Source organism: Toxoplasma gondii, chromosome VIIb (assembly GCF_000006565.2).
Source record: "Toxoplasma gondii ME49 chromosome VIIb, whole genome shotgun sequence".
In the NCBI taxonomy this organism is placed as follows: Eukaryota; Apicomplexa; class Conoidasida; order Eucoccidiorida; family Sarcocystidae; genus Toxoplasma; species Toxoplasma gondii.
This window is the reverse complement of record NC_031475.1, coordinates 3,136,252-3,161,150: the sequence shown is the minus strand read 5'-3', so window position 1 is coordinate 3,161,150 and position 24,899 is coordinate 3,136,252. Positions and strand designations below refer to the sequence as shown.

The following is a 24,899-nucleotide window of genomic DNA, read 5'->3' as shown; positions in this document are numbered from 1 at the left end:
CTGCAGAGTCGCTAGGTGTGCCAAGAGAACAAGTAAATGCAAATGCAAGGCTGCAGTTGTGCAGGTACGACAGGGGAAGATGAGTCGGACTACATCCAGAAAACACTCACCAATACGTGAGATTCGGTTTGACAGGTGTAGTATAGAGATATCCACGGAATTCATAGGGGCAGAGAGATACCTAGAAGGTCTGTGGCAGTGACGTGGTATCCAGATATCTATAGCGTCGACATTCTTGAAACCTCATTTCGGATCGACTGAAGAGAGAGCGATGCGTCTTTGAACTGCCGGCTGTCGGAACGCCTGGAAGACGAAGAATTCACACAGGGGAACCTGCTGCATGCGCTCCCTGAGATGACTCCGAAGACGCACGAAAAACCTACTCCGTCCCTACTCCTGTGCACACACCTTACTGAATAGAGCTAAAGATATTCATTTATTGTTATAGACAAACACATACCATCCATATATATATTTATTCATACATGGAGACCTATATATATATATATATACATATATACAGATATATATATCTATATATCTATCTATCTATATATATATATATATGAGTGTGAAGACTGCATACATGCATGCAGTATTCTGTCTGTCTCTTCAAGGGGCTGTGGTGACTCCTGGCCTTCCTGCTGCACCGTGACAGGAGCTGTTTTTTCGCTTCATTTCTTCAGAACATCCGTTCCCCTGCTGCGGAAAGGCGGAATATGTGCATCTAAAGCTGTTAGAAGTTCGTGCATTTCATCTGTCCAGATACTTGAGATTGCTACTTCCCCTCTCAAGACAGCTCCTAGTTTTCGCGCGACATAAAAGGGTGGAAGACGCACTTGTGGGAGCGGCAGACGCCGAGGCATGCAGAGAGCTAGGAAGAGAGAAGAAGAGAAACCAGAAGGTAGAAGAGGAGAGAGCAAACGACGAGAAAGGAGAAGAGGAAGAACTTGAAAGAGAAGAAGCGGAAGAGTCAACGAAGGAAAGCAAGCGGAGATTTGGACGGAGAGCAGGAGGGCACGACTGCACAGAGACAAGAAGAGCTGAGACAGAGAGTAAAAGGAAGCAAAGAGAAGAAGACAGCGAAGAAGGAGGAAGAAGAGAGAGAAAAAAGAACAAAGAAAGGATATGACGCCAGATGCGACGAAGAAAAAAAGGTGCTTAAAAAAAGTAAAAAACATATCGAGTGAAAGAAGTCACCTTTTTCTTTCTTTCCAACACACTTGCCGAGTCAGAAAGCCTGCAAAAGAGACATGCTGCTTGCGGTGCAGCGACAGAGAAAAGGAAAAGAAGGTAGCAGCAGCGGCTACTAAGACACCCGAGAACAGAACGAACAGAGACAAAGAGAGGAGAAAGAAGAACGTTTACGCACGTTTTTTAAAGGGCTCGAGAAAGAGAACGAATTTCTGACAAAATTGCACTCGTTGGCAACAACTGCTTCGCCCACGGAGGCAACGACGGCTTCGAATATAAGCCGCCAACGACTTGATGAAGGCGTGTGTGGAGCAGCAGCAGCTGCGTCAGAGTCTGAGAAAAAGAAACAATGCATTCAAAAAAAAGGAGGAAATGCAGGCAGAAAAAAGATGCCGAAACGAGACGATCGAAAAAGACGAAACCCAGCCTGACAGAAACGTCTTTTCTCGATGAAAACACGAGGCATGTAGTCACATCTCCACCAACGTATCTACATCTCTTCGCCTCTGGCATCCACACACACGCATATACATATATATATATATATATATATTTATTTATTTATGTATATATATTTATGTATACGCGTACAAATATGAAAATACATGACCGAGTGACTGTATGCACAAACATGTATAATCGCGGATGCGCAGTGCAGATACGGAGGTGTACTTAAAAACGCGACGAGACTTGTCTGACCTGCTTTAGGATTTCCATTCCATTTGTGAAATTCGAAAAAGCCGCAACTGCCTCTGCATGCATTTCGCCAAGTCTCTGCTTCCACTCCGCACCAAACTGCACCACCTGAAGAGAGGAAGCAAACATGTGCATGCGACCGTGAAACCCCCACAAAGAAGGCAGGGCGTTGAGCATGAAACTGCGGCGACACACACGCCTTTGTGCATATTTAAAAGAGAGATACTTTCAGGATCTGAATCAGCAGTCCAACTGAAGAAAAAGAGTAATACTCCCCAGAAAACGCTATACACAGACCCACTAATCCGCCAATGCTGCAACACACATGAACGCCTCCCGTTTTTCATGCGTCGACGCCTTTCGGCATACACAAGTGAAACTGCGATGATCGATAAACAGAAAAACCGTAAACTTTACCTTGCCCACGCGTTCCTTCTCACAACAAGTTGCCACTGATATATATATATATATATATATATATATATATATAATGTGCGTGAATGCGGAGTGTCTCCAAGTCTAGAGGCACGATCGGACTTTTTTTTCGAAAAAGCAGACGAATCCATCTTCTTCTAAAAATTCGCTTTCTTTCGCCTTTTCAGATTCCCGCCAGCATTCTTCAGACCAGGTGCCACAAGGATCGACAGCCACGAAAAAATCCATATATGTAACTACAAAATTAGATATATACATATATGTAATAGATGGATCCGTATTCGTGTATATGTATATATAGGGATGGGTCTCCATCTGCACACATCTACATGTATATACATGCGAATTTATATATATGGATATATATATATATATATATGTATACATACGTATATTTGAGGCATTTCTGCAGGACTTACGGCATTTTCGAGTTGTTGCACATCTACACGGTCGCTGGCAGTTTTTCCTTCTGCTCCAGATTGCTGCAGAGCTTCTTCTGCTTGAATGACGGCAGCGAGGAGAGTGCCAAAATGTCTCTGCAGTTGTTCGTCGGCGAAGAAGGAAATTTGCTCGTAGAGTTGCTTCTCGATTCTGGAAGGGCAGAGCAGCAGAGAATTAGAGATGAGAGAGATCATTCCGAAAATAAAGCGATATAAATGCACCCGAGGAGAGATTCATTTCCTTGCACTCGAAACAACTTTTTGTTGCTCCTCTGCCTGCAGTGGGACACTCTCGACAGGTCGCTGGCTGCCTCTCCTCTTCTCTCCTCGGGCTTGTTCTTCTTTCCGGAGTTGCTCGTGAACAAGGCGCCCGCACCCTTCCTTTTTCGCTTTTTCTCTGCTGTCCACGTCATAGCTACTCGCAGAGGTTCTCCGGTCCTCTCGCACTGCGCTCTCTCTCTCTCCCCCTGTCGCTTCAGGATGCTCTCCACCGACATGTGCAAGCACCTCGGTTTCCTTGGAAGAGCAAAGACGATTTACGAACTTTTTTTCGTCTTCAGAGATCTTCTTCCGCAAAATGCATTTCTCGAAGGGATGCTCCGAGAAGAAAGATACACACACGAATGCCTACACATAAACATCTCCCTACAAGGTAAGGATTTGCATGCGTGTCTTCACCTCTCTATGTACAAACATATATAGGTACTCATATACATATGTATACATGTGGATAGATAGGCAGAGAGATATAGCATGTTAGACAGATATATAGAGATAGATATGCAGGGAGCTATAGACAAGTGTACAGACAGATAGAGGCGGATACATACAGAAAGGTAAATATAGATAGATATAGATGGACAGATGACTAGACAGAGAAATGTAGGTAGACAGATATATGAATAGACGTTAGATAGATAGATCATATGGAGAGGGGTACATCGAGAGTCCTCGTCTGAATGCGTTCAGAGGGTCTGTCTCTCTCTGAATTTCTCGCATGCATCAAGAGAACAAAACTTTGTTTTTCAAAGAGTGTCCGCGTTTTCGGACTGCGCTGAATTTCTAGGGTCCTTACGCCGTGCATCCGTCGGGGAGAACTTGGCGTTGGTGGAAGATGTTGAGGAGAAGGTCATAATTGTTGATGAGGAAAATCGTTCTTTCGCGCCGTGTCGGGATCTCCTGAGACAGCCGCTGTGTACGGACACCCCATCGCAGCAGACAGGAGGTGAACCGCAAAGTCCACACAGAGGGAGAGAAAGGAAGGCAGGAGAGAAACAGAAAAACGAGGAGTCGGAAAGAGAGAAAACAACGGACACCAGAGGAGATCAAAGAAGAAGAAAGGAGGAGAGGAAGAGAGGAAGAGAGGAAGGGAAGAAAACAGAAATGGAGATGAAAGAAGAGAAGGAAACACAAAAGGAGAAAAACAAGGGATCGAGAGGCTCCAAGACAGAACAGGCATTGCGTTGTCGAAGCTGAACACAGAAGAAAGAAAAAGAAGTCAGACAAAGGATTCTCCAGTCTTTCCCCTCGCGCCTCCTCCTTTCATCTTCTTCCACATTAACCTGTTTTTTCTTTCACTTCTCTTCGCTTACGACGATGAGGTCGAGGGCTGCGTCGAGCATCTCGCGCATGAGCGCCAAGTCGAATAGCTGCTCTTCCTCAGCGTCTCCCTCGTCTCCTTTTCCACTGTGCCCGCCGCATGCAGGCGTCTGCTTGGTGCGGACGCGGACAGCGCGAATGGCTTCTAGAGCGGAGGCGAGTTCTGCAGGGATTCAGGACAGTCGCTTTCAACTCACGAAAAACTAGGAAGTCCTTGGCGAAACTCGACAGAGTGTTGGCACTCAGAGGAGGACAGGAGACACTACAAAGTGCACATTTCTTAGAATTTGCATCTTGGCTCTTGAATTTTGTTTTTCAACCACTCCGAAAAAGGACTGTTGCAGACGGACAAGACACCTGAAGAGTGTTTCAGCCGGATAAACAAGAGAAAGAAGACAGAATCACGTAAAGAAAAGACACAAAGAGAAAAGAAAGGACATGGAAACACGATGCGGGAGCGAGCGAGCGTGAGAAGGAAAGCAAAAAAACCGTGTTCGTCTTCTCGTCGTTTCTTCTCTCGCGTTGTTGTTGCGCCTCGGAGCCCACCTCCGCGATGTTCGTCTTTATCGTTCTACGTGCCTGTTCTTCAGCAAACGATCCGTGTCACGATTCTCTCTTTCCCTCGCCTCTTCTCTCTCCAAATTTCCTTATCTCACTGTTCTTTTTCCTCCTGTTCCTCCTCCCTCCCTCACTCTGCTTCTTCTCCCTTTTCTCTCTCTCCCTCTCCTTCAACGCTTCACCTTTGGCTGTCCTTCCGAGGAAGGAAAGCCCCCCCGGCCTCTCGCACTCGGCACTGCCTCCCTGCGGCATCGATGTGACATTCTCCAGCCTTGTTGGTAAGGTGAAATCTAACGTTGTTTCATGAAAGCAAGAAGTTAGAGGACAAGAGGGTGCTGTACAAAGAAAGCCGGAGGATAACTCTGTCCCGGGGAAGACTACTGTCCGTGTGAGGGTCCGGACTGTATCAGCATCTGCGGCGTCGTTTTCTCTCGCTGTCACTACGAGTGACTGCAGGACTTCATACGTTACTGAGAAAAACGAAAGAAATATCTTCGACTCCACGCGCGTCTGCTTCTGTTCACCTGCGAAGCGACGCGTGACGAAATGCGGATGGAGGCGAACGTCGTCGCTCTGATGGAGCATGAGAGAGTGAGGACAGGCGTTGAGGAGAGAGGTGACATTAGCGGAGAGAATTGCCTTCAATGCAGAGTGGAGAATGTCCTGCAAAAGAAAAAGAAGTGACCACTGCCCACGAAGCAGTCGAGAGAAAGAAAAGGACCTTCGAGAAGCCGCAGGAAAAGAAGCTACAGAAGATAAACACGCAGTTTCTTCAAAAAAGCGTTCGGAGTCGAACCAGCTTCCAGAGTCTACCACACACCACAGACAGACTTCAACGCTCTCTTCCTTTCTTGCTGAAGGTCTAAGACTCCTCCTTCTCTCAACAGTATCTGCAGGCTACACAGAAAAGGAAGGCGAGAGGCGACAACGGCGAGAGACCGAAGAGCACCTAGCTTCGAAACCACAGGAAGAAAAAAGTGGAAGTCAGGTGCATGTCAGGATGCAATGGAGGCATCGCGGCGATCCGAGGGAGGAGAAAGGTCGCGCCCTGTCGTTGTTGCTGCGTCGGTTCTCCGAGAAAGCCGGGTTGCGAACACTGGTCTCAGCTTACGTGAATGCGTTTGAGGTAATGGTCTAAGCAGGGGATGCGCCGTCTCTTCATCACCTGCCTGCGAGACACATCGTGCAAAGCAATGCCAAAGCGAGAAAAGAGTCGACAGAGACAAAGGAGACAAAGGAGGCAAAGGGGAGAGAAGGAGAACGAAGGAGAGCGAAGGAGAGAGCATGTGAGCAAGTCGACAGCAAATCCCGACAGCCACTGCAAAGGAGACAGAGAGAAGTGGAGCAAAAGAGACAGCAACGGAGACTCCAAAGGAGACACGAAAGAGACCGAGCGCGTCGAGCTCGGCAATCTCAGCTTCACAAAAACGGAGCTTTTCAGCGTCCAGACAGGAAGCACTGGAGAAGACAACCCAGCGAAACGGTGTCCGAAGCAGAACCCCCCGAAGGGTGTTGAACAAATTTGTCTCCTGCTCGTTTGGATACTCTTCAGTTCACACAAACAAATCTAGCAACAACAGACACGACTCGACGTTGACGGGATGCGATATTGAACGTAATCCTGAAAAACAACGGATCCGCATGCATGCTGAAAGAATACGAACGTCTGTGGAAGGAGCAGGCAGGAAAGTTCAAGAAACAGGCACTGAGACACAAGGCCGTTGGTGCAACACGAATTTGCACGAGTAAATACTGATACAACGCGAATAGATGCGAATATATATATATATATATATTTATATATATTTATATTTATATGTATACATATATGCATATAGTCTCTCTCTCTCGCGCTCTCTCTCCCTATATATATATATATATGTATAGTCTAGAAATGTATGCATCTATGTGTAGACTTCTTCGTCGAGTCTTGGCCTTGTGGAGTCAAGCTCGTACGCGTTGAAGTGGGTTATGCGCAGCATGAGGAGCACTTCGATGGCATCGTGAGTCGAGTTCGCCGTCGTTTCCACGAGATCTACAAAGTACGCGAGAGACTTCCCGAGAGCCTCCGCAAAAAGGTTCTCGTAGTGACACGCCAGGCCTGCACACCAACGCAAAGCGAGACGAAGAAGTCTCGCCGAACGGTCGAAGCTGGCCCTGCATGCAGGCAGCCCGTAGATGTTGAATTTCAGTCTCTTGCGGCAGTGCGGCCTTTGACTCTGCCAGCCAGGTAGAAACGCTGCATCTTTGAAAGTAGCGAAAAAGGTGAGCAGCTCAACGGCAGAGCACGGGATTCTGCTGGCGTCCTTTCTGGTGGCCAGAAAGGAACGCACTCGAGCAGAAACAAGTGGAGCATGGAGTGCAAAGAAAGAGAACGACGAAAGACGAGGGTCAAGAAACAGGAGAGAAACAACAGAAAGACAAGAGGAACACGGTAGAGGAAGAGACCGGTGAAAGCAAGACCGCGCTGCTGTCTCTTTGGGATCCTTGGCCGGGGCGAACAGAAACAAAAAGACACCTTGTACCGAACGTTACCGAATTCCGTGAGGACAAAGAACGCAAAACAACGCTCGGGAAAAAAGGCACGGGCACCTCTGTAGATACAGCTGAGATTCTGTTTTTCCGCGCTTTCGGTTGGTCGCAGTCTTGTCTCCACACTCTCCTGATCTCCATCGCACTTTCACAGGATCTGAGAGAACGTGGATTGAACAGAGCTCGAAGAAGGCAGTCGAAGAGGAACGCTTCCCCGAGGACCAAAGGTAACAGCTTTTGCGAGTGTTTTACGCTGAGCGAAACAAACGCCAATTTCGAGTGTACAGACAGACCGCTGACCTGCATTCAAGAAGAAGCCCGTGAGGAACAGAAACTCGCGCGTAGCCGTGTCGATGAGGAGCTTCTGGTGCGACCTGCGCAGCAAACGAAAAGGAGGAACACTAATAGGGAACTTCTTCACGTCGGCTAAAAGAGAGCCACTGCACGCGTCTGACTGGGGTGACGTCATCTGCCCTTTCTCGAGCTACCAAGGAGACTCTGCATCGCCGCCGTCGCTCGAAAAAAGAGCGTGGAAACAGAAGAGGGAAAGACCGACAAGAGGGGAGAAAGAGACAACGAAACGAGAGGAGCGACAAAGAAAATCGAGGCGAGACAGAGGAGAGAGCGAAGAGAACAGTGAAGAAGAAGAGGGACCGAGAGAAGAGAAAAAAAAGAGGCCAGAGGGGAGAAACACACCTAAAGATCTGTTCGGGATAGACTGGCGGCTGTCCCCTTCCGGGTCCACTTGCATCTCCTGCGAGAGCTGCACCTCCTAGGGCTCCATTGACTCCTCCGCTTCCGCCTCCAGAGACAGTGGAGACACCGGCGCCCGAGCGCGAAGCCGGGGCGGCGGGAGTCCGAGGCAGCGACGCAACGAGCGGTTCCTCGTCGAGGCGATTCAAAATTTGCTCGCGGTTCGCCAAACTGAAATAAAAAGGAAAAACGCGGGAGAGCAGAGGCCTGAGAGCGGCGGGAGCAGAGGATGGAACTCAGGAACGAGGTACACAGCAACACAGGACGAAGGCGACGAAGAAGGAGGATGAAGGAAAGGAGGAGCTTGGATGTCAACGGAACAGGGCGAAGACGAGCAAAAAAGACTGTCCAGGGGAGAAGGAGAGGAGAAAAGACGAGTCCCCTTGTGTGAGTACTTCCCCGAAAGAATTGGAATGCGTCAAAGACTTGAGTTGAAGAATTCCTTTAACAGTACCAGAAAACAGAGCCCTTGGACATCGACGAATTCGGCGTTGCGTTGTTCAGCTTCGCCATCATAAAGTCCATCACTTGCTTAGCCGAAGACGCCAACGTCGAGGCTGTCTGCGGAGACACAGAAAGAACGCTCAGACAAACGCACAAGCATACGCGCTCAGGAAAAGACACTCAAGTGAGCGCGAAACAGAGAGACCAGAGAAACGGTGGGCTCGAAGCAGCGAGAGAGGTGATCCGAAGACACGGAAAATCCAGAGAAATCCGGAAAAAGTGGCAGAGAAGACTGAGGGGGCAAGCGGAGGCGCATCCGCGGCACGAGAGGAGAAGAGAGAGTTCTGACTCCAGTGGGGGATCTGCAAGACGAAAAGCCTCTCGGCGTGAGAAAGGAGAAGAGGCTATCGCGGCGCGCGGCACAGCGAGGAGAAGGAAGGAGTGCGCAGGACATCAGGCAACGCCGAAGAGGAAAGAGCACGGAAGAGCTGTTCCTGGAACGCAAACGACAAAGCAGTCCACTTGCCTTGGTGTTTTCTCTGGAGGCCAGGAGCTCCACTTCTTCTCCCATTCCTCCTCCAACGAGGGCAGCTGCCGCAGTGCCGGTCAAAGAGGGTCCGACGCCCCCTGCACCGAAAGCGACTCCGTCTCGCTGCGTCTGGAGCCTCCGGAGCTGCTGAACGTACACCCGAAACAGGTTCGCGTACACCTGCGAAATCGTCCGCGTGTACAGGTCCTTGAACGCGAGCGCAGCCGACGGGTTGTGGTCGAGAAGAAAGGTGAACAACTCCGAGGACTTCAAAAGGTCGTTCTGCTGAATGATGTGTACGTTCGTTCGCGGCTGTCGAAGAAGCGCAATCTTTGCAGCAAGGTGGGAGGACGCCCGAGACAACGCGCACTCGCGAAGCTTTTGTAGCTCGGGCAAACTCGTCGACTAAACGAAACACAAAGCACAGACTCACAGACACCAGCTCGAACCTGCTGTTGAACTACGGCTGAATAACATTAAAACGACGTCCATACAAAGATATATATATATATATATATATATATATAAATGTGCTATAGATATGGATATACATATAGTCTTTGGTTTATTTAGATACTTTTTTCCTGCGTATGTACTTTTGCTTCTCCCTCGTACAGCTGCTGACATGACGCGAGAACATCCCAAACTCCCTTGATCCAAACCCACGACCATCATATATACGCACGTACACACATGTATACATATACTAATGTAATACATATATACATATATATACAAATCTATACATGAATGTACTAATGTATATATATATATATATATGGATTTTTAAAGGGTCGGATATCTTCGCTTGGTATTTCTCTTCGCAGACTGACCGCACTCTTGAGTTCCTGCATTCCAGGTTGTTTTGCGTGCTCGATTTTCTTGGTGAGTTGCTTCAAGGCGGCAACGAAGGCACCTCCCGCTACGCTTCCCTCGCAAATGACCTTAACCAGGTCCCGTTCGACTGTGATTTGCTGCAGAAAGGTTTTGAGCACGACGCCTGCCTCTCTGCGGTTCGTCATCATGGTCCCGAGGCGAATGCTCTCGTCCTCCACCACTTGGATCTTCTCTCCCGTCCGCCGCAAGTCGCCGCGGATGCCCGTGAGCTTCGCCTCCAAGGCTTCGAGAGCCGTTTCGCTCTCCCTCAGCTGCTCCTGCAAGTCAACCATCTGCGGATAACTGCGGCTGTACAGCTGCAGTGCCTGGGTCTCGTAGATCATCAGCAGGCAGTCGATGGACGAGTAGAGTTGGTGGAACTCCAGAGGCATCGCCGCGACCGACGCAACCGCTGATGAGTCTCCCTCGCCGGCGGCTGCGGCAGGCGCGCCAGGTCCCGGTCGTGCGTTCACGGGCAGGCGCAGAGCAAGCAGGAGACGCGGGTCTTCGCTGAAGCGCTTCAGGAACGCGCCGAGGGAAGGCAAGTCCAGCGACAGCAGTCGGTCCGTCAGAGACTCCAGAGAGGAAGACGGAGACCCTCCCCGAGGCAACGTCTCGTCGACATAGGGACCTGGAACGCTCTCGGAAGAAAAGGCGTCCCCACTCACCGTCGATCTCGCCATGAGGGGAAACGCTTTTGGTGCCGGGGGGTTAGGGGGGTAGGGTGAGGCTCCGAGGAGACTGGAGGGAGAAGGTGAAGGAAAGGGAGAGAAGCAAGAGAAGGAAGGAGAGAGGTGGAGAGCAAGAAGAGAATACGGGTGGAGTACCGCGAAACTAGATGGGGCGAATAGGCGGGCGAACTGACCGAGTCATCTATGCAGAGAATCTGAAGAAAAGGAGGTGGCTTCAGGGAGAAAGGGATGTACAGCGTCGCTGCCAAGAGTCGACCGAGGAAGCGAGTGCGTGGAGAGAAAAACCGACCTCAATGGCTACGCGTAAAAACGGCCGCGTCCCCAAAACGATTTGCTGCGAACGACATTTCTCGACAGCGGGTTTCCCTGGGGTCGCACGAATCCCTGAGAGTCCTGGGCGTGCGCCACAAGACGATGTCCGGAGATCCCGAGTTCCCGCTCGTGTCCTTGGTTGATTCTGGGCGTACAACGCGAAACTTCAAAATGCCAAGCCACTCACTTTCCAGCCGAGGGTTTGAGCCCCGGCTGGATCGTGTCGTCGACCCCCGACGGAGAGAGGAAAGCGGATGTGCGCGGTTTCGGACCCCAGAAGGAAAGCCTATTTGCAGATGTTCAAGACTTTCGAAAGAAAAAGAGACTCTGGATTCCAAACATTCAGGCGGTTCTGAAATGTACGTACAGCGGGACCGAAGGCTCCGGCAACTCCGCAAGCTGGAGGGAGGAATCGCTTGCCGTGGTCCCGCGTCTTCATACGGGAAAAACAGGAAGGGGGATCTGGAAAAGAACACAGTTAGTTAAGTGAACTTTGGAACAGCTGTTTGGTCCTGAGCTTCGTCGGGTACGCCAACGAGTTTTGTGTTGTATAGAAACAGCAGCAAGACAAGACAAACGAAAAAGCGCTGCATGCAGAGACGAGTTCACGTGCGATTTGCTCTGCAACAAGCGACAGGAGCACTCCAGGACATTTATTTACAGAACGCAGAGAGACACACTGCGTCGAAAGCTTGCGTTCTTCGGTAAGGACCACAAACAGAGAAAAACTGGGCGCTTCCTTCAAGTCGACTGGGGGGGCCAGGAGAGTTCGAAGAGCCATAGAGGTCACGGAGAACCGCGAACTCGTTGCAGAAAAAGTGTAGACAACGAGAGGAGTTTGACACGCTCACGTCGCCGCGTCTCAGTTCTCGATTTTTTTTCTCTCGGTGACAAAAAAGGGTCGGGACGGCCCGGCGGTTCTACCTTGAGCACCTTTACAAAGGAACCCCATTGTGAAACGTGTACTTCTGAAGCATCTTGTGCATTTGCTAGCGCTCAACATCTAGTTAGCGAAGTAGCGGCATGCTGGGAGTTTAGGACGTTGCATGCTAAAACAGCTCCTTTCGTACTCATGTATATTTTAGTTCAGATGACTCGAGGATTGTGTAACTGGCGTTTAACAACCGCGAGTCGGTCTTCAGTGGTGACTCCGGTGGTACTGCATGCCTCTGTTCTATTTCACCAATAGCCACCACCAAGAATGGTCTTCTAACACACGAGCTCTTGGATCCGGTAAACAGGACCGTCGAGGTCTTCTAAAGCCGCAGTTGAATTCGCACTGTATTATACGCCCCAGAAAAAGGTAGTTCCACAAGTCATCGACGGATCATACCTTCCGTTTAAACTCGTTGTCATGGTTCTGTTTTTTCCTGGAGGCTCTTTCTTCCGAGCGCTTTCCTGTACGTGAAAACGAGGGCGTCTGGGGCGTGCCCGGAAACAGCGACCCCGTACAGGCACTTGCTTCGCCTGGGTTCCCGTTTTACAGCTTCGTGGTGTCCTATTTTCGTTTGCTCGAGAGTGCGATTCTAGCAGCCGTGCGCCGTTACCTTCGAACGCACGTTTTATTTGACCATTTGACGCGTCCTCATTGGCAAAACTCAAGTCGCATATACATTTCAGACGGTGAAAACCCTTGTTCTGACCTTTCGTCAGATGACTCGAGCCACGCACAAGCCGGTGACGGACACGCAGAACACCCGGCATCTGCGAGTACACGTCTGACGTGCCACAACACGTGCGTGTCCAATCCCTTTTAAGCGTCAGGAAATCTCTCGCTCAAGTCCGCAGAAAGGGGATGTTACGGTAGATTTAGTGTTTCTGGCGACTCCGCGTTCCGTGGGCATTTCTCCGTGACCCCAGTTTCGTTACAAATAGTGTCCCCCGCAAAATCTGACTTCAGTTGTTACTTCATTGGTATTTCATGCATAGCATCTTGAACTACGATTCTTACCGAAGGAAGCAAGGCTTGGCAATGTCATTTTAAAAGGTGTGTCACAATGCCTAGCTTCAGCTGTTACTTAATTGGTGGTGGTGACGTATATTGCAGTTCTTGATGATGGGAACAGAGTTTCCTGGGCATCCAGTCCAGTGCTTGCCTTGAACACTGAAACTCTCACAGGGGCAGACCACGCCCTCGCATAACCGCGTTCACCGGAAAGAGCGGCTCGAGTTTGTACGTTCCTTCCACATTGCTCTTTTGCGGTCCAATTAAATTTATATTATTGCTGCTGCGCCTTTCTGCTCCTCTCAAGTGCGTCGACAGGAAGCGTGATTGCCACGGTTCATGGTTGCCTGCAATATCAAACAAGTTTCATCGTTATTGATATTTCATAGACATGCTGATGACACAAACACTAGCAAACCACCGGTAGCAACATACACCTTATGTGGTAGATTAGCTCCTATCTTATACCTTACTACCAGATTGGTTCTATGCTGATACCAAACTAGCAGAGTTAATGGCTACAGCTTCCAGACAAACGTGAAGACCGGTAGAGTATTGAAATCCAACACTTTCACCTGACTTAAGCAGTCCGATGGGGCCCTAACTGCAGTGTCTCTGCTCTTTCCCTGCACAGAAGCAATGGTCTCTGAGCTTCTTGAGATGACGTTAGTTGCCTGTGTCATGGTTTCTTAAATGAGGAGGGCCGTTTCCCGCGGTGCACATTCGCTTTCGCTTGTAGCTGCACAACAACGTGTCAGAACCGGCTGGCACTTTTCATAGGCGACCCAGTTCTCGACTCGAGCGTAGCAACTGGGAAAGTCAAGTCGTTTGTGGACTACGAGGTCCTAGCCCAATTCTTCGCTGGTGGAACCCTTCGAATCACCGCAGACTAATGCGTTTCCGACTCCATATAGTAGAGGACCTTGATACGCCGTCCAACTTTTCGGGAAAGTTTAATAAGTACGAACCAGACGTCGGAAAGTCATCTTCCTCGAGAATTTCAAGTGAAAACTTGACACGTTTTTAAACACGCGAAGGGGGGACGATCGACGAGTACGCCCCTGAGACCGAGCAAGAATCCCCAATGTGCATTTTCAGTAGAGAACACTCACCGGAACCCACTTAGGTGCCTGCGAAGCGGGTTGAAACGGTGTTTTTTGTTTGCACACAATACTTATTCTTTGTTTGGTCACAGCTTGCTTGTTGCAAACTTTTCACATGAACTTATGAAAATGAAAGTTAGGTAAGGTTTAACGTTAGTGCATCGATCCACGAGCGAAGATTCTCATCGAAATTCTTCAGCACTGTTACTCAGAAATTCGAAACAGAAGCTTCTGCATTTTAAACTTCAAGTAACTAGCTTCAGACTCCACTAGACGCATTGGTCATATTTAGTCCTTCAGCTCCGCCAGTCGCGTTAGGGGAGAGGATAGAGGCAAAGAGTTCGGCCAAGGTCCCATTCTCAGATAATGTTCCATTCCAAAGTGCATGAAGCTGAGAATGGCCTCTCCTGAGATCACACGAGAAGCAGAACATCACCATGCTTGTTCCTGGATGGTTGCCATGTGTGTCTCTAGAGAACTCAAGTGCATAAGCAGAAGGGGGGGGGGCACTTCGTTAACCACGATACTACGCAAGCGCCCTCAATCTCGAAGGTCAAAAGAACTTTTCTCTCGCCGGTGATCTCACGGGTAGGGAATTCCAGTGCCGCTCTCCAGGAATTCGGATTTTTACCGTGGGAGCTTAACAGGGACTGCGACTGCCGTACTGTTGAGCCGAGAAACAGGGCATCCTACACAGTTCTATGTGCTCATGTACTGCCGGAGAAGCAAGGCGCTGAGAGAGCTCTAGCTCTCCAAGACCACACCACCCAGAACGTTCACCTTGTTGACCGTACGTGAAACCTTAGCATTGCAAAGTGTCGCAGCGTGCCATGTGTCGCACGCTGAGGCATCTTTTCCGGTTGGCCACTTTCACTGTCTTTCTACAAAAACTGATCCGCGATCCAGAATTGAATAATTAATTTTTGTTTTACAGTTCTGAACCGCAGACTCCGAGTCTCCACGATATAGCCTAACCACCGGTTCTTACTCGATGTAACTTTGCAACGGGAGTTCTACGCCACTTACAGACACAGTCAAGAGGAAACAAACTCGAAAGAAATGCATGAACCGTCAGCCGTGCCAAGAATGTGTCCTAATTAAATGCCACGCTTCTGAGTCTCGACAGTATAGTCGACATATGTGTTACCGCTTTTTGACGGCTTCCCGATGCTTGTAACGGATCTCAGTTCAACCCCGCCCAGTGTGGATCAGACTTCCACATGTTTTTGCTCTATTGATCCTCTTTCATCATGTACGTCGCTGCGAAGTCTTGGAAATGAACAAGGAGCACAGTCCGTCGCCCTGTTTCTGTTTGGTGAGACTTACTACTGGAGATAAAGGAAACCACAGAGAGACAAGCAACCAACAGACGGACTGTTTCCTACTTCTGTTAGGATTTTCGCCACCGGCGGTTATTCCCTCTCTGCAACTCGCTGACTTGTGCCGTAGCAGATGCGAAGTCGCCTCTACGCTGCAGGCTGTTCTCCAAAATATTCTGCAAAAACAGGTTCCAAGTGAATTCGTGCCCGTACCAAATAGGCGAGACTCGAAGCGACGACCGCCAACTTACCAACAGAAACGCAAACCCGCAGGAAAGGCTGAGTGTATCCAAAGGGTGCCCAGCAAGAGGCTCGTGAGTTACTCGTTTTTATTCGAAATATTTCCAGCACTCCGGATACTCGAGGGCGAAGAACTAACTGAGTTGCTAGTTGAGGGCAGCTCGGGAAAGTGGGCTAACGGGGACATGATCCACCCACTGACACAGCATGCGAAACAGTCTACGTGGATTTTTGGCGTCTACTCGACAAACCGGTTGAGTCGCCGCGCTTACAGTCTATCAGACATGGAAAAGCACATGGGCACACGTCTTTCGAATTACGCGGCAAAGATGACAGACAGACTAATCGTTTCAAACGTCATACACCCGTTGTGGCGTTCATCGTATACCTGCTGCTAAACGGCCTTCTGGAAGTTCAGCTCCAAACTCGGCCTCTGGTAGAAACTCGTCACAGCGGCTGTATAGGATGGCTTACCAGCTACGGACATTAATGCCAAGCGTTTACACCCCAAGCTCTCGTGAGAGCGTGGCACCACGATGGTGGTGAAGATTTCCGGATTGTCAACACAGACGAAGTAGAAACAAGGTGTCACAGACACAAAGTGGAGAGAAATCTCCATATCCCGCATTCAGTATGATTTCCCTTCTCAAAAATGCTGCACCCTCCTCTCATCGGAGGACATAGTAGCTCTTTTGTATTAGTCTGTCCTAGTGTGTGAGCAGAAATTTTCTCGTGGTTTTGTCCAAGGTGTCCCTTGTATCTGTGCTCCAGCCCTGTGACATCCACAAGCGGGGGACATAGCCAGGCCACACTTGCAAGCTGCATTCCAAATGCGAGAACTGCTCCACCATCTTTAAACAAGTCTCTTCGTTTCAACCGAGAGAATCAGAAAACTTCTATGCGACCGTGATCTTTTTCCGCCAGATAGCGCATGGGTACACCAGGTCGGTGGTGCATTTCGTGAGGAAGCGTTTCTACCGAAAGGCAAGTGCTACTGAGAAACTACTCTGATGCTAGTCCAGCCTTCGCGAAACTACAGAATCATCGCGCCTTTGCCGGCTTACTCCCCCGATCGCCTGTACGCGGCATCCCAAAACAGGGTTCGAGAACATGCAGCCTCGCCGTAGATTCTCGGCAACACAAAAAAACTGTCTACAGTCATGTACTCTTCTTTTCACCATACAACGCACAGCGAGTACGATAAGAAAGCAAGCTTTTCTCGGGCATTTCTGTCTCAGAAACGGTTCAGATCTGCAGATATTATCACTATTGTGAAAGCGGTGTCGGCGGAACCATCGGCGTAACTCCACACGACTGCATAGTCTGTCCACCTACGAGTTTCTTGCGAGAGGTACGCGGGGTGGCCTGCGAAAAACCATATTGCAAAAGACAGTTGCGTCTCCTTTATACCAGACAAACGAGATGTACGCGATTTCCGGTGGCCATTTCTGCTAAGTCGTCGAACTCCGGCGCATGCAAGAGCTGAGAAAAGAATATACCTTGTCCCTCAGAGACCTAGCATGTTCATCAGCCAAGTCCTTTTTGCTTTCGAATATCTCTTACGCATTTGTCTCTCACAAGAGTATAGGCACCAGATGATGACTCAAGGCAGCCACCATTCTGTCACGGCGAAACGCACACAGAGACTCGAACCCTTCTATTCACACAAACGAGACATTTGTGTAGAACTGGGATACGGTGAACAAAGACCTTCAAGATGTAGACTGGGAGTCTACCTCGTAGACCATACTCCTCAGAAAAAGCTTAAGAATAACCGTGCCTCAAAGAGGATGGCCCCCGGCAGCCGTCTGTATCAGTCTGTAACTGTCGAAACACTCTCCCAAAGTTCTGAACTCCTTACTGGTTGCGGGTTTTTCTGAGGCAGCACATCGGACGAGGATCTTGCAAACAAGTGTGAGAAGACCAAATTGATTCGAGGCGGCGACAACGTGGGAAATACACACGAGCTTTTCACTGCCTATGCTGATTTAAGTTCCTTTGCGCCTACATGCCGATCAAACATGTGCGTTTAGGTCTCCCGTGAAATGGACATGAATGCAGTCTCCATTTCAAGGTCTGGAACGACTGTCGCTGGGATCCCAGATAAAAAACGCAGCTAGGAGACGAGCCAAAGACAGTTTTTGGGTGTCATCAAGTAGAGTTACGAGCTTTCTCGTGATCAAAGCGTATGTGAACAAGCCTGCCCCCCCAAGGGCTCCGACAAGAACAGAGTTGAAATTTGATTATGAGAGAAAGTGTAAATAGACCCTCACTAGATCATTCGCACCGATGTTTTCCACAGGAGGGTGACAAGGAACGCGCAACTGCGCGACAAGGGCTCAAGATGAGATAGCACTAATACCATTGTCAGAAAATTAGAAATTTACTTTCAAAATCGGTGGGGTCCTCCCGTTCGGACCCACTCGCGTGACTCTTGCAGCGTAATTCTGCTTACCACTTCTGGGTGTCAGGGGCTCTCTTTCTACGATTGACAGCCTCTCTGAAACTCGAACATGCCTTGCTTTCTCGTTACCGCGATTTATTTTGTCTGTGTGTGTGCTTCCCAAACAGTCATTCCGACGAAGATGCCCATAAACTTTTTTTTCATTTTCTAGATGCGCCACTTGCGCTGCACGCGACTCCGACACTGAGGCAGTTGAAGAAACGCTTTCGCTGTCTTACCTTCCACTGTTGATCGGAAAACACAAGGAACGCCAAGATCGTCACTGCACCAGCTGGGCAAATCAGTAACTGTGAAAAGGCCTTTGGCTAATCGATTAGCCTGCAGGAAGAGAGAAATTCGTGAGTCTTTCACATGCGTGGAACTACCACCTATTACCGAAGGAAGCAGATCGCGGTTCCACAGAGACGACGGCACTTTTTGCTCCGAGTCAATCTCCGCTGGAAGTGCCAGTGTTACTCTTCTGAGCTGAGTTCGAACTGAGCGGCCCTACCAGCTGAGAAGCGCGAGAGACCGGAGATTGCAAGGTGCTGCACTCCCACATAGCAAAACAGAGGCGACGGGCTGCACTCGAAGTCCGACTCCACAGCTCATCGATCGGATTCATAAAACCTTTCCGATGAGCCTTCAAAAGGAGCACTCACCCATTCAGACTGTCAAGACACAGGAAACACAGAAGAGCTTAACTCTATCACGTCCGATTCGATTTAGCTCTTTCTAATTCTTGTCACTGCCGCACTCTCGCGTCTGATGCACGGAATCCACCAAGAAAGGAGAATGGATGCGTAAAATTCCGAAATTCTGCTCCACTTGGTTCCCAGTTCCAGCCGACACTGCTGCCCCGCCCACACTGCTCTGAGGTTTCCTTAAAACCACATAACAACGTCTGTATGCAAGCTGTGACAAGCCAAGCCTGCTTTTCCCCCTCTAGGGAAACCTCTTAATGTCGGTATGCTCTTCCTGGTGTCATGATAAACGCACTAAGTATAGGGGTATCTAGAGAATGTTTGAAAAACAGGCATTTTTAGACAAGCACCGGGAAGGTAGTTCCTCGATTGTGCCCTGATTATCTCTGTTATATGGACACACTGTGTTCCGTTGGCCTCATTGCTCCCAAAGCCCCATCTACCCCACGGTTATGAAGCATGAAGCCTCTATGCACGTCCTCTAGATCCTCAGAACGCTTTCAGATTGTTCTCCCTCGGCGGGGTGACACTCCCCGAAACACATTTCTCGATTCCGGTTTTTCTCTGTTGAGACGTATTCTCGCACAGCAGTGATCCTCAAAGCACGCCCTCACTCACTTGAATCCTCTGTGGTTTTCTTAACTTACAGCCGCACTTGTTCTCTGAAGTCCACCCTCCTCTGAAAGCTGGCTACGGAAGGCCGCACCAGCCGCCGCAGCTGCTTTGGCTCTTGCCCACCGCGCCCGTGCTTTGGACGTTTGCTCGATGCCTCCGCGGTTCTCGAGGCTCCGTCTTGAATAGCCGACGTCGAGGACATCTTCGACTTCATCCGGGAAGAAACTCCAGTTGTCCGGTTCCTCCTCGCGGGGAGTGCTTTGCTTGTCGACTTCTGGGGGCCTTGTTGGCCTGACTGCAGAATGGACTGGGGGGTCCACTGCGTCCAGCTCTCCGACACGTTCAATGGGAGCTGACGGAGTGCGTGCATGCTTCCTCCCGATGAGCAGCGGGGCGAGGAAACGCCTCCGAAAGTTACTCCAGCGCGCGTCAGGAGTCGCTTGCGGGGTGAGCAAGCTGTTCACACCCACTGGGGCTTCGTCGGCCACAGAGGCTGTCTCAGAAACTTGTCCAGACTCTAGCAACTTCATACTCTCGCTGAGATCCAAGGCTCTCTTCAGCTGCTTGGAAGACGCTGCACAGGGAACAGAGAGAAACGAACTTGAACAGCGGTCGGGGAGAGCAGGGAGGAAATACCTGGAGGACTTAGAAACTGTTTTCTCCTTGAAGACCTACATAGCCAAGGAAGGCAGGAGTACGTGGGGTGCGCTTTTGGGGTTGAATGGGAGCTTCGTGACTAGATGGACTGCTGGTTTACATGCAGACCACGCGTGGACGAGACGAACATGAGGCAAGAGGCATCCAGGGAGTTTCACCACTGGAAAAAGGAATCTGCGATGTGCTGCATCCGCGAAACAGACTTTCAGGTATACTTCATGGGACCTCAATCTTGCATGTTTGACGCTTTTCCGCTGTCTTTCACCTTGAACAGTACGGGGAAAATGTGCAGGGAAAGAACACGCGCCATCGTACTGGAAGGCTTAACCTCTGAGACAGAAGAATATACGCTCACACTTCCTCAATTCCACTGCGAGTTCTCTAACGAGATGTTGAGCGCTAACAAGTGCACGAGATGCGTCCGAAGCGGTTCCAAACGCTCCAGTAGGATAACGAAGGCAAACGCCTTCAGCTGGCTAGCGGTTAAACTACAGAAGGGTCGCGTAGCATCCACACACTCCGGACGTAGAAAGCATCAGCCCAAAACGCCACTCTGTGGAAAAATCGAATGCCGCAGCCTCTCGCACTTCGACACAGATGGCAAGCGCATTGCATCTGCCAGCATTGAAACTTGAAAGGGAGGCACGTTTGCTTGCAAAAAACGACAGGTGGAATCCAGGATAAGTCCACAGGCTTGTACACGGGAAGAGGGGGTTCGATATTCCACAGCACGGACATCCTCGAAGTTTAAGCATTTATTCGCCGCTAGCGCTCCTTCTACCTCGTTCTCGCAAGGCGGGACAACCGGTCTCTCCCCTGTGTTCTACGTTAGGAAGGCTTCAAATTTCTACCACGAGCAACAATTCACATATACATACACACAGACAAGTACACATTCATTCATAATCACATGCATGCATACATACAGATGTAGATATATATATATCTTTATACATACAGAGGGAAGGTGATGCCAAGTGCACTAATTTCTTAAGGATCCAGAGGGGCAGAGCCGCTGCGGCGAGGCAAAGGCTCTCTGGGTACACTCCTCTCAGCACAGTGTACAACAAAGAAAATGCAAAGGTACGTTATGCAAGACCTTGTCGGAACCCTCTACACTCATTCCCTTGCCGTTTGTTGATTCTCTGTGTGTGAAGGCGTTCGTTTGAAAGTTCCGCAACTTACCAATGAGAAGTCGGTGGGCGTCATACTGGCTCTTCAACGCCAGCGCCATCATCATTATCCCAAGAATGCCGATGAACGCGTTCAAGGACATACCGAACTCGGATCTCTTTGCTCTGCAGAACGCCAGTCAACAGACAACACCCGAAAACGGACCAGAAATTGAAGAACTACGTGCCGTTCCTTCTCCAGCTTTGCTGTCCGAGCGTCAATCAATGCCACCACCTCAGATCTTCATAGGCCTCTTCACTTGCATACACGTATACTAATACATATCTTCATGGACAGATCTTTTACGCGAGACCATGCCAAGACTCTTGACGGTTGCCGTTGCTTTCTTTTTAAGAGAATGTCGGCTGTGGTCGAGCGTGAGTTCTCTCATGCTGGCTCGTCGAGTGTCTGCGCACCGCAGCGCGTTCCCACCGTTTACGCCACTGCAACCTTCTCTCATCTAGGAACCGCCATATGTGTTGACCTTTCCTCGTCTTCACCGTGGCACCCGCTTCTCTGCAGAAACGAGGTCCACTCCAGGCTTTTGCTTCTTGATATGTACGTCTTTCTCTTGGCTGCGCTCGTCTTCTGACAACTGCCTTTGATTGCGAGGATTTCTTCTTCGGTAGTCCTCTTCTCATCGATTTTCTAGTCCGTATCAGCAGAGATCTGCACACTCATCGCGGTCACGACGTCTGTTGTGACCAGTGTCAACCGGAAAGACAGGTGCCAAAGGAAGAGGTGTACGAAGGTCATGCCATTCACTTTGTTAGTCGCTTCCCCAATGGGCTTCTGCGGGGAATCCTTAGATGTTCTGACTCCTTGCAATAACGGCAAAGGGGATTCAGGGAAATGGTCTGTAGATATCTAGATATCCACTGTGGTAGGACTCGCTAATGATTGGTGGTGCGGGATACACGGTGAGGAGTCTGTGCCCGTGGCATTCGCAAAGCGGAAGGGGGCAAGTATCTTCTGCCCACTGGATTCAGATGTCGCTTTCTCATGGAAACCGAGCACCAGATGAGCACCTATTGCTGAAGCCATTTGCTGCTTCCTCTCTCTAAGCAGCTCCCCAACTTCGCGGCTTCTCGGCTGCAGTCCCCGCAGCCTGCGACTCTTCTTCCTTCAAACTCTTTCTCTTACAGTGTCCGACGAAGCCAGCGGTCGCCTCTGAGAGCTGCGTTGAGTTTCCCGAAGATGCCGGGGCCGTCACGAGACCTGATCCGATCCGTTTTTCGAAAGATACCGACGTCCTCCTCGAACCACAAGTGAGTTCGCTTCTCGCTGCTCGGGCCTCTGCCGTTGCGCCAGAGATTTTTTGAGATCTGCGCTTCGTCTCGCCAGAACTTCTCCTCGTCCCTTTCTCTGCGATCTGCTCCCGCACTCTTTGTCTCCCTCTCACCTTCTCTCGCATTCGTTTCCTCCCGCTCACCTTCTTTCGCATTCGTTTCCTCCATCTCAAGTTCTCTTGCATTCGTTTCCTCCCTCTCAAGTTCTTTCGCATTCGTTTCCTCCCTCTCACCTTCTCCCGCACTCTTTGTCTCCTCCCTCTCTCCTCTTTGCCTGGCGCGACCGCGATCGGAGTCTCTATGCAATCGCAGGCTGCGGTCTTCTGTACGGCTCCCAACTCCTGCTACCTCGCTTGTCCCCGCTTGTTTTTTAATTACGGTTGGTATTTCCCCACTGCTGGTCTCGCGCCCTTTCTCAGCATCTTGGCGTTCTTCTTTTTCGCGGCTTTCTGTGTGTGTCTTCTCGCCGTCGTCGGAGTCGTCTTGGGCTGCTCCCGGCTTCAACGAGTGGCCTTCGTCGCTTCCACGTTTCGATCTCCTGCGCGTCTTGTGTGCTTTTTCGCTGTCGCGTCTTGCCTCAAAGTCGAGAGAGACAACAGCAGCTGACGGCAGGGCTTCATCGTGAGAAGGCGGGGGAGACAGGGAGGGACGGGGGTGGATGGCAGTAGACTCCTGATGATTCTTCTCTGATGCCTGTGCGAAGTCGCTTGCAGCCTTTTCGAGTGTATCTTGTCGAGAATCGAGAGGGGTAACGCCGTCCGTGTCGGGAGCCGCGGCAGTGGGAAGCCTCGGAATCTTCTGGAGAACAAAAGGTTTACTTTGAGCCACTGCAAAATCGCTGAGAACGGCGAAAAGTGAACAGGCGAGCAGCAGACGGACCCCGAGAGCCGTCGCCTTGTGGTTCTCAAAACGGTTGGCCATCGTGTTTCCGTTCTTCAATTCGGGTCCTGCCTCAAATGGAAAGGCAACAAACACTGTTTTCACGACACATGTTTCCAGGACTTCCGTATCTGAGGGAAGGAAGGGTTCTCTTGGGGATTCTTTCTCGGACCTCGAAGTCTGGGATAGTCCAACTCTCGAGCACCAACAAGGGATAGATGAGTGAGTTGTAGTTTGGACGCAGTGGAGCTTGGACCCGGTAAAGCCATTCAAGATGTAAACCAGAACTCCACCTACCAGTTTACACGCAGGAAAGGTGGGTCGTATGAGCCTGCTCCTCTATGTACTTCAACAACATGAGGATGTAGAACAGATGAAGTTATTGTCATGCACGATTGGACATTGCCCGGCAGAAGTGGTTAGATCGACACTAGTGGGGAGGAAGGGGTAAGGGGGACATTTCGAATTGAGACTGTCCTGACACTGTCAGCGCTTGTGGTGAGGCGGACAGAGAAATCGCACATGTTTCTTTGAACTACTATTAAGAGACGTTGTGAAATGGGGTTTCGAACCGGTCAACTGTTGAACGGCGAGAGACAAGGAAGCGCTTATAGCGGAGAGTTACAGGGGTAGTACCCCCTGTTCGAAGCAAGATGGATGAAGGAGACCAGAGTGACACACAAATGCAACTTTTCAGGAGGCAAAACCACGGGCCTATGGCGCCACTCGAATCGAGGAGGGCAGGCTGCAGCCAAAAGCTCGCCGAAGGGCGCAGGGTCTCGCGAAAACAGGACGGGCCTGCTCTTCCAACTGGAAGGGTCAGTGCCGTGAAGATTCTTGTTTTCGATGAAAGACTGGAAGGTTTCGTTCTCGAGCCGTCTTTTGAGGTTCGTTGTTACATCGAGACTGGAAAACCAGAGATCCGTGGTCAAGGCTCGGGCGCTCCCCCGGGAGTTGTGAGAGACGCCATGGCAATCCAGGGCCCTTGTCGTCTGGCGCCATGCATTGCTAGCAGGGAACGAGACAAAGTCGGAGAAGCTTAAAGCCTTTTGGAGAAAAGCGAGCTACGCTGAATAGTCATGAGGGAATTCTCTACGTTCCTTGAACCTTGCGTACCCTAGACGCAAGCGTGCATCTGCATGTCGTTAGCCGCTAGCACCCGCAACCGCGGGCTTTGAGTGAGGTCTTGCCCGGGTGCTCCAATGAGGTGTGCCGAACGGAACTGGTCGGGACTGTCACACAGAAAAACACAAATGGAGTCCAACAAGGAAGAGAAGCGGAACGGATCGAGCAGAAAAAAGACGAAAGGCGTCTGGGTGCATTTTCACCATGTATGGTGAATGAAAACTCGCCAAATAACGACGACGTGGAAGCCGAGGCGTGGGCGACACCAGCGAACGTCAAAAGGCGACACAGGCAAGAATGCCACCACAAGGAGACCTAGTAAAGATCGGTACTCACGGTGCCCGCAA

At 50.1% G+C, this 24,899-nt stretch overlaps 3 protein-coding genes across 3 annotated transcripts; all 3 read right to left on the bottom strand.

Annotated features, from left to right (window-relative positions):
• Positions 1-243: 243 nt before the first annotated feature.
• On the bottom strand, positions 244-1,181 carry TGME49_258828 (hypothetical protein; the record flags this gene model as incomplete). The annotated part of the gene is made up of 2 exons (XM_018781194.1): positions 244-303; positions 840-1,181. 2 exons carry the CDS (start codon positions 1,179-1,181, stop codon positions 244-246), a joined length of 402 nt encoding a protein of 133 aa, XP_018637029.1.
• A 196-nt stretch (positions 1,182-1,377) lies between these two features.
• TGME49_258832 (Vps52 / Sac2 family protein) lies at positions 1,378-10,760 on the bottom strand (the record flags this gene model as incomplete). Its single annotated transcript, XM_018781195.1, has 12 exons — positions 10,014-10,760; positions 9,178-9,585; positions 8,662-8,768; positions 7,755-7,828; positions 6,879-7,023; positions 6,034-6,091; positions 5,447-5,585; positions 4,358-4,527; positions 3,841-3,956; positions 2,745-2,916; positions 1,894-1,998; positions 1,378-1,527 (listed from the first exon to the last, which is right to left on the bottom strand). The coding sequence occupies exons 1-12, from the start codon at positions 10,737-10,739 to the stop codon at positions 1,378-1,380; spliced, it is 2,370 nt and encodes a 789-aa protein (XP_018637030.1). The 5' UTR covers positions 10,740-10,760.
• An 8,692-nt stretch (positions 10,761-19,452) lies between these two features.
• Positions 19,453-23,469, bottom strand: TGME49_258840 (hypothetical protein; the record flags this gene model as incomplete). The annotated part of the gene is made up of 3 exons (XM_002365057.2): positions 19,453-20,003; positions 21,272-21,384; positions 22,403-23,469. The coding sequence occupies 3 exons, from the start codon at positions 23,467-23,469 to the stop codon at positions 19,453-19,455; spliced, it is 1,731 nt and encodes a 576-aa protein (XP_002365098.2).
• Positions 23,470-24,899: the final 1,430 nt, after the last annotated feature.